At 35.7% G+C, this 17093-nt stretch overlaps 1 protein-coding gene across 1 annotated transcript in view; it reads right to left on the reverse strand.

The window, feature by feature from the left end:
- GREB1 (growth regulating estrogen receptor binding 1) overlaps nucleotides 1-17093 on the reverse strand; it is a 264014-nt gene that overhangs the window by 9270 nt on the left and 237651 nt on the right. The window contains exons 24-30 of the mRNA XM_053709674.1: nucleotides 12178-12336; nucleotides 11860-12002; nucleotides 10899-11060; nucleotides 10562-10766; nucleotides 8798-8969; nucleotides 1696-1914; nucleotides 107-242 (exon numbers count right to left, since the gene is read on the reverse strand). Coding sequence (XP_053565649.1) covers nucleotides 107-242; nucleotides 1696-1914; nucleotides 8798-8969; nucleotides 10562-10766; nucleotides 10899-11060; nucleotides 11860-12002; nucleotides 12178-12336 — 1196 coding nt within the window. The remainder of the gene's footprint in view (nucleotides 1-106; nucleotides 243-1695; nucleotides 1915-8797; nucleotides 8970-10561; nucleotides 10767-10898; nucleotides 11061-11859; nucleotides 12003-12177; nucleotides 12337-17093) is intronic.

Genomic DNA, 17093 nt, shown 5'->3' on the forward strand with positions numbered 1-17093 from the left:
GTGATAAAGGGATTATCTATGTTTTTAAACAATAACAATTTTCAAGTAGACTGACCCTTTAATTTGCAGGCAAATAGTGCAACAGTGAGCAATTGGTCGTACTCACCTTCGGTTTTATGTGCAATGACCTATGACCTCCAACTACAATCTGTTTCTTCAGTACACTAAAGCGATTAAATCGACATAGCAGCAGCCCAGAGCTATTCAATCGAAGATTAAAGTCGATGTCATCACATGTAAATCTAAAAAAAAATTTTTAATTTTTTATTTAAAAATTAATTTATTTATAGCCACATATGTAAAGGGAAGTTAAAAGGTGACCCTGTTAGACCATGTCCCAAAAATAATTTTACTAACAAAAAAAAAGGACACGATTTGTTTAACCCCTTGGCTACCAAAGACTGCTAAACCATAGCCAAAGGAGTAAATTGAACCAATTTTAGAACTTCATAATTTGAATTTACAAGTTACATTTTAAATAAAGTGAAAAGGAAATACGACATTTTTCATTTATGATTCAGATAGAGCATACAATGTAAAAAAAATCAAATTTACTTCTATTTTCAAATGTACTTTTTTTTTTAACATTTTTCTAGTATCCTTTGTTGAAAAGTAGGTGAGAAGTCTCAGGGGCATGCATATGTTAGGAGCACACTATAGCGGGAGTTTGTAAGAATACTTTTATCAATTTAAGTTGGAAAAAAAATAAAACCTCATACAATTTTATTTTTATTTTTTACATTCAAAGCTTAAATATTCATATATAATAATTTAGGAAAATTAAGAGAGTTTGGGTAGAGAGATAGACCCCTTCCTCTAGGAAGAAATTGCAGAGAACTAGCTTTTATCTTTCCTGACTAACTTAAGAAGCAGACGCACACATGCACACATACACACATGCACACACACATACACACACAAACACATACACACACAAACACATACACACACATATAAACACACAAACACATACACATACACAAACACACACACACACACATATACACACAAATACACACACATATACACACACAAACACATACACACACATATACACATACAAACACATACACAGACACACACACATATACACACACACAAACACATACACACACACATACACACATATACACAAACAAACACATACACACACACATATACTGTATATATACACACACACATATATACACACAAACACACTCACACACACATACATACACACTCACTCTACCAGGTAAAGTAGCAATCTAAACAGTAAAAAGAAACAGATAATACCCTATGAAGTTTGCATTTATGAGGAGATACTCCCTTATATTTAGCAAACACATATTTATCTGGTGTCTACTTTTAAAATAAACTTAATGTATGATTACAATGCACAGTCTGGGATACAATATATTTCTCACCCTGATAATCTGCATTTGTACTAATCATTCAATGGGCATTGGTAGGAACTATACAACAGCCAATAAACATCAGTTTGAACTACCTATTAGCTAATGAGCATTGGTAGAAAGTACAAAACAGATACTAGTTTTTATATTTAATATTTTTCAGGCAAAGGAACAAAAACACAATATTTTAAATTCTACTCTTTCATTAGATGATGGATTTTTTTTTCAGTATCCTTAATGCCATGTAATGCTAAACAGAAGACACACTGTCACGTTTACTCCCATAAAGCTTTTAACTAACCTGCTCTCATTGTACTGTACATCTTGTGTCAGGTCGACATTAAGCAGAATGAAATCGTGTAGGTGGCAGCGAGAGAACGGTTCTTTCACGTCCGTGCCCTTAGTCTTACTTGCCCATTTCCGCATGCCCATCATAGCATACTGAGTGATGTTTGGGGTTGCTTCAATATGCTGTAGTATGTACTTTAATGACACATTTCTTTCAGACAAGGAATATTCCCTAAAAGATTAAATAATAAAAATATATTTTGGCTTAGGAAAAATACAAAATGACCACAAGGGGAAAACACTTCATCTGTAGCATTACCAATCAGTATACAGTCTTATCTGAACATATAAAATAATATTGTGATGTATAATGCTACAAAAATATCAGGTGAAAATGCTGATGAAGTAACTATTCAAATGAAACATCTTTTATAAGTAACAGAGGATTTGTGTTTTACAATGATTATGCCACATCTAAACTGCAAAATATATTAAAAGAAATACAGGGATTTAAAGGTGAACTCTTCCTTTTATTCACTTCACATATATAGTGACTATGCAGGGACAACTTATTCTGTTTTTCACCTTTAAAACAATACCATTACAGATCATCTAGACATGTACACATTACAAGGTCCATATTGGTGTATGTACACAGCCAGATGATCTAAAGGTCAGTCATTGTGCATGTGCTGGGAGACACGTGCTTGTGTAACGCCCCCACAATCTGTTGAGCCAATAAAAAAAGGAGGAAATCAGTAAAAGCGCATCAATTATGAAACATATTTTTGCAAAAGTACCTAATCCCTAAAAGTTTAAAAAAAGAATTGCAGACATTAAAGTGAATGTAAATTTTTCGATATTAAATTTAACCTACTTGTTCACAATATTATATATAGTCAAACCGCAATAATATTTTTTTTAAATAAATAATGTTTATATATTTTTTTCAATTCTAACTTATCTACGTTCTAAGCAGTGAACTCCTCCCAACCGTCTTGTTCCTGTATTTCCCCTGCATCATTTCAATCTTTACCGCCCACTCTATGACGTTGGTTTGAAGCTCGTTCACGATGAGGGGTTATATTTGCGCATGCGTTTAAAATTTGGATGACAATAAGCTCATGCGTACAGCAATCAATACGCTCTAAACCTCGGCACCTATAATAATTGATTAGATATTCGTATTGCGCATGCGCGAATCGCGGACGAGCATTTACTATGCGCAGTTACGTAGCGAACAACCGGCCTGACGCCCCAGGGGTGAAAAAAAGATTACGAAAGAAAAGTGTCAATCAAAAAACAAATGTGGGACCAAAATGGCAGGCGGAGGAATCGCCGATAAGAATAGCAAGTAAAACAATATATATTTACTTTTCAAATGAGATTTTAAAATTATGATGAATGAAACTAATGTTTATTTTGGCAATTAAACACTTTGATGAAGAGCAAGTAGGTTGACTTTACATGCACTTTAAGGGCCAGATTACAAGTAAAGCGAAAAATATCACTTTCGCGAGGGCGATATTTGCGCTCCACTTTGTAATACCAGCACATGCAAATGTGCGCTTGTATTACAAGTTAGGTGCAATGCACTCTCAAGAGCGCGCTTCAATAGATTCCAATGGGAGCCTCATTCTCATGCCATCAGACACGGCATGAGAACCTAGCACAGCAAAGGGGTAAGTAGCGCAAAGATGGGCAGTACATTTAAATATATATATATGTATATGCTTATGATAGAAAAGAGAAAATCAATAAGTCCGCGCACAGATAAGGTCTTTACATATGGTGTAAGTTCTTAATAGGTAAAGTATCAGCAATAAATACCTTTTATGATAAAGTTACGCTATGTGATTTCCTTTTTTCTTTATATGATATCCCACTGAACCATACTCCGGGAGGATACAAAGATAGAACGCTACAAAGAACGAAAGCTGGAAGTTTCTACCAGGATGTTTCTACCAAAAAGTTTGGCGTATCCTGCAACATCTGTCTGACTTAGGAATTGACCTAGGATTAAAATCAACGGAGTCACAGGTCAAGGGAACAGCTCAGGAAGAACACAGGAGGAGTGTCCCCATTGTCTTTCGAGTGCATACATTACCTCATATGATTGGGGTAATATCTGGTAAGATGATAACTATATCACCCTTTTTTTCTTTCTAATTCAACATTGGACTATTAAGAATTTACACCACATGTAAAGACCTTATCTGTGCGCGGACTTATTGATTTTCTCTTTTCTATCATAATCTCTAGCAGTGTTAAGGGTACACTGCATCAATCACATGCAGCACGATTAGAAATACCAATTCACCTCTCTCACCCATATAAATAAATAGGGTGGATATAGAGTAATACTATACCGATGACCAATAAGTTCCATTACATATTGGCTAACAAGTGTTGAAGTTTTTAGCGCTGGTAACCCACCTTTAATTACATGTATATGCTTATATACATATATATCAGGGATGTGCAGTCATAGGAGGCAGGGGCTCCCCTGCCATATGGGCCCAAAGTTTATTTAAATTGAATTTAAAAGAAAAAAAAATTGTTGTAAATAAAATATATATATATATCCCACCCCCCCATGTTACGCTAATGGTACTGCTCCTTTTGCACAACATGGGTGCATTGCACTGCATTTCTATATTCAGAGGAGCATTAGAGCGACACCCACTGGCAGACCAAACCAAAAAAAAAAATAATGACATTTTTTTCCTCCCCATGTTACGCTATGGAGAGGCAGTGTACTTTTGTACTTCTCCTTTGCATAACATAGGTGCATTTTTTCAATCCAGCAGTGGAGAATTAGAGCGCCACCAACTGGCTAACACTGGCTGACCAAAACGCCATTGGGGGAGAAATAGTCCAATAGGAGGCATCCTTCGTAATGCCTCCTAGCGAGGGAGCCAATCAGAGATGGACATGTTCTCCTGGTGATTGACAGCACCAGGAGAACGAGACCGGCGTTGATTGGCTCCCTGCGTATGCGCAAGGGAGCAGGATACTGAGCGCGGTACTGGCGGCAAAAGTGAAGGAGAGACTGCTGCCACCTGTGACGGTCGGATCTGTCATCAACTTGCCTAAGTTTGGACTTCCTGGACTCGGAGTCTACTGTCTTGGATCTTCAGCTGCTGCCCAGCCCTACTATACCGGACTGGTAAGGCAGGTTCGGAACTGAGAGACCCCCTGGCCTGGCTTAAAGGTAGACACGACAGTGCACTAGCCATCTATGAAGCATGGATGAAGTTAGTGAATAATAAAAATGTCCTCTGGACTGGAGTCTCTGTCTGTATTTAGTGCAGCTAACGTTATTATTTCTAACATTTCGGCCTATCCATGAAGGAAAGTACTTAGAAGTTATTTGATTTTATATAATTATTATAGAGATCAATTTATGCGCCAGATATCTTTGTTTGCAACTTTGCAATGCATCACCAGCAAGGGGTATTTTTTGTTATAAAGCTGACTCGCTATATCATTATGCAAGGAGAAATTGCTGTTGAACTCTTATCAAACTAAGAATTAAAAAAACAATTTCTCCTTGCATAATGATATAGTAAGTCAGCTTTATAAAAAAAAATACCTCTTACAGGTGATGCATTGTAAAGTTGCAAAGAAAGATATCTGGCACATTCATTGATCACTATAATAATTATATAAAATGAAATAACATCTAAGTACTTTCCTACATGGATAGGACAAAATATTTGAAATAATAAGGTTATTAAGCCCTAGTAATGATTGAGATCAGTCATTTTCACGTGATGTGTTTTACCTATGTTGTGAATGTAAATGTGCCATATAGTTTTCTAATTTTCAGAATTTCTGCTGCCAGGCCTTAGATCCCATCTGTCCTAGTGGAACAAGTCATTCCAAATTTTTGCAGAAATTAAAGGGACACGAAAAACCAAAAATATTTCTTTCATGATACAGATAGAGAATACAATTTTTAAACAACATTCCCATTTACTTCTATTATCTAGCTTGCTTCATTCTTTAGATATCCTTTTTTGAAGAAATATCAATGCACAAAAATGAGCCAATCACACAAGGCATCTATGTGACTGTGTAGCCACCAATTAGCAGCTACTGAGTCTATTTAAATATGATTTTCAACAAAGGATATAAAGAGAATTAAGCAAATTAGATAACAGGAATAAATTGGAAAGTTGTTTAAGATTGCATGCAGCTAATATAGTTGTAAATTTAAAATACATATATGTGCTACTCGGGCGTATCCTGGCCAGTGCCTCACCAGACTCTGACTTCACCGCACGTCACTGATATATATTTATAGTGAGAACACACAGTTCCCATAGACAACAATGTAAAGGCACTTTTCAGTGCCGTTTTTTTTTTCTAACATCCCACATCTGCACACTTTAACCCATGATAAATGCTTCTTGTGTTTTTTTTGTTTGTTTGTTTTTTAAATGCTACTCTTTTTTATTTTTAAAAAGCACTACACACTGTATTTTGGGGGCAATTGGGGCACATTTTTAAAATTAACCAGAGGTCTGACCTCTGGTTAATTTTCGGAGTGCTAATTGCTACCGCGAGCTCGTTTACAGTTGCACAATAAATTAGTGCTCCACTTGTAATCTGGCCCTAAACAAGCAGTACACATGAAAGTGGAATCCAAATCAATTAAACACAAATAAAGAAATATAGTTTTGCTGTGCAGGTTGCCAGTTAAGACTGTCTGCTATATTCATCTATGAAGCTGAATATGAACATAGTGGAATCAATACTAGGATTCTAAAAAGCTTACAGGGACATAAAAGTGTTCCAGTGATAGATTTTATCCTGAATTGGTACGTGAAGCACAACTAGAAATACTCCAAGTACCATTACTTTAACACCCCGCTTGCTCACGGAGCGGTTTTTATAGTGCTGATGAGATACAAGTTACTGCTGAATCTCTAAGCAAGAGCTGATTTTATAATGCAGATACACAGGGTATATCCAGATATGCAGAGTAAAGGCTAACCCCTGCAAAGGGTTTAAATACATAGTCAGAGTTGTGCTCCTGTGCAGAAAATGATACAAATGGAAAGCAAATCAGGAGCAGGCCTACATGTGTATACTCCAATCACTGTCCATATCTTAATTTGGAGTAGAATAGTGCATATTTATTAGTTTATTTAGCAGAGCATGCAATTTTAGGGATTTAAGGGATATGATACCCCAAATGTTTCTTTCATGATTCAGATAGAGCAGACAATTTGAAGTAACTTTATAATTTACTTCTATTATAAATTATTCTTCGTTCTCTTGGTATCTTTTGTTGAAAAGCAGGGACGTATGCTTAGGAGCCGGCCCATTTCTGGAGCACTATATGGCAGCAGTCTTGCAAGAATGTTATCTATTTGCAAGAGCACTAGATGGCAACACTATTTCCTGCCATGTAGTGCTCTAGATGCCTACCTAAGTATCTCTTCAACACAGAATACCATGGGAACAAAGCAAGTTTGATCAAAGAAGTATAAAAAAAAAAAAAGGAAAAAAAGGTGTGTGCCCAAGCACACACAAATTCTCATAGGGGGCGCTTCTAGTTTACTCCACAATATAAAAGCACATAATATATACAAACTTTAACATAAACTTGAACATAAAGTTCATATAATTAGTGCTGCGTAATCTGTTGGCGCTCAAATAACCGATAATAATCCGCAACAGGCAGCAATCTGTCAAAGGATGGTTGGATCCTGGTACTTGGCAATCTGGAGAAAGAGAAACAGAGGCGCCACTATGGCCTAGTACCACCAAAACAGATGATGTGTATTGATATAGTAGGAAATATACTCACAAGAGTATTGCACCCAGTGGTTCTATTCAAGCGGGCTGGAACTTTACAGTAGTCCAGCTCACTGTTGGTGACCAGCAGTCATGTCAGGTCTGGAACATTTCAGATAGTATTCTTCTTATAGATTCAGAAGCACCTCCAGGTAGTAAGAGCAGGATGAGGATGGGACTTCCCAGCCTCCCAGCTGACTGTACTCCACAGCTTACTGGACACCAAGGGAGACAGTGGGTAAAATCCAACGAAAAGCCCAGAGTGGTATATTGATAAACTCCACCAAACACAGCAAGTGTATATTAAAATCAATAATATTTATTAAAAGCAACGCGTTTCTCAGCCTCTACAAGGGCTGTTTCCTCAGGCTATACAAAAATTAAATGAAATACACTTGCTATATAAAGGGATAGAAAACTCCAATAGAACAAACCACTAACAAGATACTTGGGTGCATTACTCTTGTGAGTATATTTCCTAATATATAAATTCACATCATCTGTTTTGGTGGTACTAGGCCATTGTGGCGCCTCTGTTTCTCTTTCTCCAGATTGATCATAGAAGTAAATTGGAAACTTTTTTTTAAATTGTATACTCTGTCTAAATCACATAAGAAATGTTTTGGGTTTCATATCTCTTTAAACAACTTTTTTAGTTGACTTCTATTATTAAATTTTCTTTGTTCCCTTATCCTTTGTTGAAAATCATACCTAGGTAAGCTCAGGAGTGCACTGCTGCTCCTTCAACAAATATACCAAGAGAATGAAGCAAACGTAATAATAGAAGTAAATTGGAAAGTTGTTTACAACTGTATGCTCTGTCTGAATAAAGAAAGAAAATGTGTTTTACGTCAATTAAGCCCTCTTTAAGGTGTTAAACACATAATAAAATAAGAAAATATGTTTAAAAAGATCCCAATCTAACAAAACAGATCTTTTATTTTAAACTAGAATATACCTTTAAAAAAACCTCTGACCATAATGATGTATATAGTGATGTCAAGTGATCTAGTCATCCAATAAATAAACACAGGGGGCAGAGATACCCTTTTACTTAATATGACTAAAACATGAGGTTATCTAAATGACATACAAGTGTTCGTTTATGAACCAGATTCGTCTGTGCTGGTGAAGGGTGCAGAGTTCACATAGAAATACACTGTAATGTAAATAATGTTGGTACTGGAAGACAACACTGCTACAGTCACTAGATGTAGCCTATCATTTGTGCACATAATATAAAGGCACTTTAGCTTCATAGTAAATAAATTCATAGTAAATAAATGAAGATATGGATATTTTTTTACCTGGGATCTTCTGCTACATTAACATCTACAACATTCCACATTACACAGGAGTCGTCAGCAATGATTATAAAAGGCCAGATATCTTGTGGTCTGATTCCTAAATCTGCTTGTCGATTACGCTCCAACTCCAGGTTGTGATAAGACAACTCTTTAATTAAGAAATGAGCTGCTCCTGGTAACAAGAAAAAAAGAAATGTTGGATTTTATTCATCCTAGAAGAGCAAATTTAACTGTTATCTGGAAAAGCTTTCAGGACTACCAGGTGTCATTTTGTAAATAGGGCCATAGATAGCGCTTATGTTGTACACCATGGGCACATACAGTAGCATCAATTACTTCAAAGGTTAATTTCAAATCCTTCACAGCACTGACAATGATGGCCTATAATTACCAGCTTATATCTACTCAGGGGGTCAGGGAACAAGGCTTGCTGCAAACCAGTCAGGCAGCTGAGCAAATAACACTGATAGTTCAGCAAAGTAAAAATGGACACATGAACCATTCATAATAGTCCTAATTCATAAAAAACACTGATTCCTATACCATAGATACAGACATAAACGTGTGAGAAACTTTGTCCCTACCCCCATGTGAATAAGAAGTTCACTGCGAAGACAAACAGCTTGTCTGGGCTGTGTGAGAGGATGGATGACCATGTATCTATCTATCTATCTATCTATCTATCTATCTATCTATCTATCTATCTATCTATCTATCTATCTCTATCTATCATCTATCTACCTCTATCTGTCTCTCTATCTCTGTCTATCTATCTATCTATCTATCTATCTATCTATCTATCTATCTATCTATCTATCTCTGTCTATCTATCTATCTATCTATCTATCTATCTATCTATCTATCTATCTATCTCTATCTGTATTTTCAACATCTATCTATCTATACCTGTCTATCATCTATCTATCTATCTCTGTCTATCTATCTATCTCTATCTGTATTTTCAACATCTATCTATCTATACCTTTCTGTCTATCTATACCTGTCTATCATCTATCTATCTCTCTCTATCTATATATGTCTGTTCATCATCTATCTATCTATATCCGTCTGTCTATCTATACCTGTCTGTCTATCATCTATCTATCTATCTATCTATCTATCTATCTATCTATTATCTATCTATCTATCTATCTATCTATCTATCTATCTATCGCCTGGCTGTCTACCTATCTTAAATATATTGTATGTTTTTTTAATTTCTATAAATACTTATAGAGCAGTGAATTAAACTTCTTGATTACCACTGAAACATTAGGCAACCAATGGTTTAAATCGCTGAAGCATAAGCACCAATGATTTAGTCCTTTGACTGCAAAAAACACACACCCCACTTGCCTGAGAGCATCTTCTTTTTAATGACAAGTAGCTTGTCTGGGGTGGGCTGTGTTAGAGGATAAATGATCATATCTCTATCTTTCTATCAATCAATCTGCCTGTCTGTCTATCTGAATTACCAATATACAAAATATACCAATATACAAAAAAAAAACTTTGGCTACACAAACATTGCTTATCTCTTTTAGTCTTTATATAAAACTATTCATATTACTGGGAGCTGATATTATCCCTTATTATAGAATATTTTATTATTTTATCAATCAATCAAACTTAAAAACAAGTCTTGATTGCATATCAGAGGTTTTTTACCACAAATCCTCATAAAAATTAAAGAAGTATAGCAAGAAAATCATTGAAAAGTTTTTGTTGTTTTTTTGCATAGTGCTAATATTCATTTAAACCTACCAACTCCAGCAGTGTTGAAGATACTTGGCAGGACCAACATGATATGGTTTGGCCAGTATTTTTTATATATTGCCATCTCATATTCCTTAACAACTAAGATATGTAAATGGCTGCTTCCATCCATAGCGTGATACAGATTGAAGAGTCCGTGTTCATGGCGTCCAGTGGTGGGAGTAAAGATTGGACTTTTTACACAATCCATGTTCTACGAAGAATGTATAGGCCACAAATTAATTTTCTTCTTATTGGTAATAAAAAATAAATAACATTATATAAAGAAAATATTAGCGCTGCGGAATCTGTTGACGCTCTACAAATAACCGATAATAATAATTACCTGATCTCTGACAATCGGTAAACGCATGCTCTCCAGTTGACCACCAGCTTGGCTGAAGATAAAATTATGTTCTTTTGATTTTGGTATGATAAAGTGAAGCTGAATTTCCTCTCCATGCATAGAATAAGAAAAGGCAAAAGCGTGTAGAGTTGATTCATACATCTAATGGAAGAGATTATTGAATCAGAAAATGTTTGTTACAAATCAAAATAAATCAGAGGCAACTTGCATTTTTTTCTCTCACTAGAGTTTTTGAAAATAGCAGTAGAGAAATACATAATATTATATACAGACTGTACACTGGCAATTACTATGTGAGCTGAGCTTACAGAGTGGCACTACTATGAATGTTGCCTAAGCTGTTTATATCACCATAGCTTCATAACTATATATATATATATAAGTATTCCAAGATTCAGCTCATATAAACAGACTTATTTTTACAGACGAAAACTGTGAAGCCTACAAACATATTTTAATTGAATTAACAAATAAGGGGACTTTTTTACTGGTTCATTGTGCAGGAGAGAAGCAATGCGGGCTTGCTGCCTTTATGTTGTAAGTCATAACTGTATAATTTTAATACAAAGCTGGGACCTTGGTTTTCCAGACCCTATATAAATGTAACATAATGACTGAATTAGTTATTTAATAACATGTGCTAGGGAATGTTCCCTTTTCTTTTGTATGCTATTACTTTGAGTATATTTTTGAATAGACCAATACATATTGATACTCAATGCTATGTGAAAGGTCATGGGTCTTGTATTTTACTTTCCTTTTTATGTCATATAACTACAATATTATGTATTCTGATTGATGTTCAATTATTGTTTTATGATTTATTTAAAATAATACATATATTTTTTTTTTAATGAATAAACAAATAATTGCGTTTAATAAAACATTCTATATTTGTAGAAGACAGTAGAGAGCCATCCTTGACAAATGTGGTGCTTACTTGAAACCTTGGGTTATAGCCCATGTACTGGTGGCACTGCTCACAATGGTGGTAGGTATTATAGGAAGCAAATTTGGATAATCTCATTCTGGTGGTTGGGCGCCTTACATATAAATCCTCATTTTTCCTGTTCTGTATTTTTTCTGTGAGAAAAAAACAAAGCCAATGAATAGCGAAACCACAAGAGAATAAAATAATGGTCAGTTTGATACAGATTATTATATGGTCAATTCTAAAAAGGTTACACCATCATTTTATACATCATCATGCTGGAGTTACTGGGCAGATGTTCAGATGAACACGTGCTTTTTGAATTACCGTTACTGTTGATATTGTTGAGGCTGGAGCAGATGACACTAGAGTCCTCGTATTTGGGATCATGTATGGTGTAGTCAAAATTCATTTTTTTAACTAGGTTCACATCAGGCCACAAATCTGCAAGCTGGTGAAAATACTGATCAGATTTATCACCAAGACCTGTAAAAGAAAAGAAGGCTTATCTACAGAATTTAAAGGCACTTTACAAATAATCCATAATAATAATGCACACAATAAGGAACAAGAGATTAAAGCAAATACTTGTTTTTCATTGGAAAAAAAAAATTATAATAATTATTGGCTGTATAACTTGTAAAAACTATTTCTAAAAATGTCTCTAAAGCAGTGGTCTCAAAGTACTGGCCCTAGGGCCATATGTGGCCCTCAAGATAGTTTATTCTGGTCCTCGCTTGCTTATTATGTAAATTATTAATTTGGCCCCATCAATTTTTTTAGGTATGATTTTTTTTTTACAGTTCATCCAGGCCATAATTCAAATATTAAAGTTAGTCAAAAATAATCTTCTCTATTGTCATAAAGCAGTTTATGTTTTACATTTTTACTTTAAAGGGACAGATTAGATAAAATTACAATTTCATGAATCAGATTGTGAACAACTTTCCAACCTCAATTATCTAATTTGCTTTGTTTTTTTGTTTTATGTTGAAAAGCATAGAATAGATTGATGATGATAAGTTTTATATTTAAAGGGACATGATACTCAACATTTTTCTCAACATCTTAAAATTGTTTCAAAATGTTTAACAGTATAATGTTCATGTGCTGAATAAATCCACTTTTTTATGTGGGAGTTGTCCCTATCCGTCTGTGATTATTATTATTATTGGTTATTTGTAGAGTGCCAACAGATTCCGCAGCGCTATAAACATAGGCGGTATACAAGGAAAACATTTATAGGGATCAAATGGGTAGAGGACCCTGCCAAGAGTTGTACTGTTGTAGTCAACTTTTAAGAAGGCGATCTACAAACAGCTGGGCTCTTAGGCTTACATGCTAAGGGGGTTTAAGGGGATAGAAATGGAGGAGAGAAACTGGTATAAAGAAAGGTTAGTGTAGGTTGTATGCATCCCTGAACAGTAGTCTTTAGGGAGCGATTGAAGCTTTCAAAACTAGGGGAGTGTCTTGTGGAGCAAGGCAGAGAGTTCCACAAGATGGGAGCTAGTCTGGAGAAGTCCTGTAAACGGGAATGTGAGGATGTAACAAGAGAGGAGAAGAGTAGGAGGTCATGAGCAGAGTGAAGGGAATGGGAGGGAGAGTATTTGGAGACAAGGTCTGAGATATAGGGGGGAGTAGTACAGTTGAGGGCTTTGTATATCAGAGTGAGAATTTTGTGTTTAATCCTGGAGGCAAGAGGAAGACAGTGAAGGGATTGGCAGAGAGGTGCAGTAGATGAAGAGCGACATGTAATGAAGATGAGCCTTGCTGAGGCATTCATTATGGATTGTAAAGGAGTTAGGCGGCAGCTAGGGAGACCAGAGAGGACAGAATTGCAGTAGTCGAGGCGGAAAAGGATGAGAGAGTGGATTAAAATCTTAATTGTGTCTTGTGTAAGGAAATGTCTAATTTTAGATATGTTTTTAAGGTGGAAGCGGCAGGATTTAGCCAAGGACTGAATGTGAGGAGTGAAAGAAAGATCTGAGTCAAGTGTGACAGCGGGTATGCGGGATAGGGGTAATGATGGAATTGTCAATAGTTATAGAGAGAATGGGGGTGGAGATTTTGGAAGGAGGGGGGGAAATAAGAAGCTCAGTTTTGGAGAAATTTAGCTTGAGGTAGTGAGAAAGACAGTTAGTGACACGGGTTAACAAGAAAGGAGATAGGTCTGGTGCAGAGAAGTAGATTTGGGTGTGATCGGCATACAAATGATATTGGAACCCGTGGGACTGTATTAAGGAACCTAATGATGACGTGTAGATTGAGAAAAGAAGGGAACCGAGGACAGAGCCATGCGGTACCCCAACACAAAGTGGTGACGGGGCAGAGGAATCCCCAGAGAAGGCTACACTAAAGGTACGGTTAGACAGGCAGGAAGAGAACCACGAGAGGGCTGTGTCACAAATGCCGAAGGATTGGAGGGTTTGGAGCAAAAGAGTGGTCAACAAAGGCTGCTGACAGATCAAGGAGTATAAGCAGAGAGAAGTGGCCTTTTGATTTTGCTGTAAGTAGGTAATTGGTAACCTTAACGATTGCTGTCTCTGTGGAGTGATAGGAACGAAATCCAGATTGTGTGGGTCAAGGAGGGAGTTTAATGTAAGGAAATGGGATAGGTGTGCATATATTAGCTTTTCGAGAAGCTTTGAGGCAAGAGGGAGTACGGAAATAGGGTGGTAGTTGGATGGGGAGGATTGATCGAGAGGTTTTTTGAGGATAGGTGTGACCAGTGCATGTTTCAGAGATGAGGGAAATATACCGGCGCTGAGGGAGAGGTTGAAAATGTGTGTGAGTATAAGGGTAAGGGTAGAAGAGAGGGAGGGGAGTAGCTGTGAGGGGATAGGGTCAAGGGGACAGGTAGTGAGATGAGAGCACAGTATAAATGCAGAAACTTCTTCCTCAGTAACAGGGGAGAAAGAGCTAAATTTATGGCTATGTGGGTTGTGGTTGATTGCGAGCATTTGAGGGGGTGAGAGAATGGAAGTATGTTGAGAACTGATTTCTTTTCTGATGGAGTTGATTTTGTTATTGAAGTGGCTGGCAAAATCTTGAGCTGATAGAGAAATTGTATTAGGAGGTGGGGGTGGGCGGAGAAGAGTATTAAAAGTGGAGAACAGACATTTTTTGCGGTAAGAAGGAAGAGTACAGATAAGAGTAGAGAAGTAATGTTGCTTATGGAGATTAGTTAGTTTCAGTTTAAACAGCTTTTACTCAAGGTTTTCATGTAACAAAATAAAATAAATAATAATGAAAAATAAATACAATTTTATATATATATATATATATATATATATATATATATATATATATATATATATATATATATGTGTGTGTGTGCTCTGGTATGTTAAGTAGTATACTAATGCTAATAATATTTAGAATATAATAATACTATAATTTTAATCATCCCTTTACTAAATATTCTTTATCTCCTTGAAAGTCAATAAAGAAAATGCCAAATCTAACTAAAGAAAATAAAACAACCACGTGTAATCCATGTGTCATAAATGGCAGAGAGCAACATGAGTTTAACTAAAGGGGCATTAAATTCCTAATTAAATATTCTATTAAATGGTTACTCATGCATAGTAAAAACGATACAACTTATTTTTCATTGATTATTTTGCCCACTTTTTATATAATTTAAATCTGATGACTGTAGTAGCTCATTTATATTTGTCCTTAACAAAAGCAGAGAAGATAAGATAAACACACTGAAGGAGCCTTTCAATAGTTAAATAGACATGAAACCTCTTTTTGTCCTCTCATGATTCATATAGAGCATACAATTTTAAACCATTTTCCAATGTACTTCTATTATCTATTTAGCTTTGTTCTCTAGGTATCCTTTTAAAAATACCAAAGCTAGGTAGGTTTAGAAAAAGGAATGAACTACTGGGAGCTAGCTGCTAATTGGTGGCTGCACACATCTTGTCAGTAGCTCACCAGATGTGTTCAGCTAGATTTCAGTAGTGCATTGCTGCTCCTTCAACAAAGGATACCAAGAAAATTAAACAAATTTGATAATAAAAGTAAATTGGAAAGTTGTTTAACCCTTTAATGATCACAGCACTTATCCATTTTCTGTCCGTTTGGGACCAAGGCTATTTTTACACTTTTGCGGTGTTTGTGTTTAGCTGAAATTTTCCTCTTACTCATTTACTGTACCCACACATATTATATACCGTTTTTCTCGCCATTAAATGAACTTTCAAAATATACCATTATTTTCATCATATCTTATAATTTACTAAAAAAAAAATATAAAATATGAGGAAAAAATGGAAAAAAACACACTTTTTCTAACTTTGACCCCCAAAATCTGTTACACATCTACAACCACCAAAAAACACCCATGCTAAATAGTTTCTAAATTTTGTCCTGAGTTTAGAAATACCCAATGTTTACATTTTTTTGCTTTTTTTTGCAAGTTATAGGGCAATAAATACAAGTAGCACTTTGTCATTTCCACTTTTTTTCAAAATTAGCGCTAGTTACATTAGAACACTAATATCTTTCAGGAATCTCTAAATATCCATTGACATGTATATATTTTTTTTTAGAAGACATCCCAAAGTATTGATCTAGGCCCATTTTGGTATATTTCATGACACCATTTCACCGCCGAATGCGATCAAATAAAAAAATGTTTTCACTTTTTCACAAATTTTTTCACAAACTTTAGGTTTTTCACTGAAATTATTTACAAACAACTCATGAAATTATGGCATAAATGGTTGTAAATGCTTCTCTGGGATCCCCTTTGTTCATAAATAGCAGACATATATGGCTTTGGCTTTGCTTTTTGGTAATTAGAAGGCTGCTAAATGCCACTGCGCACCACACGTGTATTATGCCCAGCAGTGAATGGGTTAATTAGGGAGCATGTAGGGAGCTTCTAGGGTTAATTTTAGCTCTAGTGTAGTGTAGTAGACAACCCCAAGTATTGATCTAGGCCCATTTTGGTATATTTCATGCCACCATTTTCACCGCCAAAAGCAATCAAATAAAAAAAAAATTGTTCACTTTTTCAAACTTTAGGTTTCTCACTAAAATCATTTACAAACAGCTTGTGCAATTATGGCACAAATGGTTGTAAATGCTTCTCTGGGATCCCCTTTGTTCAGAAATAGCAGACATATATGGCTTTGGCGTTGCTTTTTGGTAATTAGAAGGCCGCTAAATGCTGCTGCGCATCACATGTGTATTATGGCCAGCAGTGAAGGGGTTAATTAGGTAGTTTG

This window comes from Bombina bombina, chromosome 4, assembly GCF_027579735.1.
Source record: "Bombina bombina isolate aBomBom1 chromosome 4, aBomBom1.pri, whole genome shotgun sequence".
Taxonomy (NCBI): domain Eukaryota; kingdom Metazoa; phylum Chordata; class Amphibia; order Anura; family Bombinatoridae; genus Bombina; species Bombina bombina.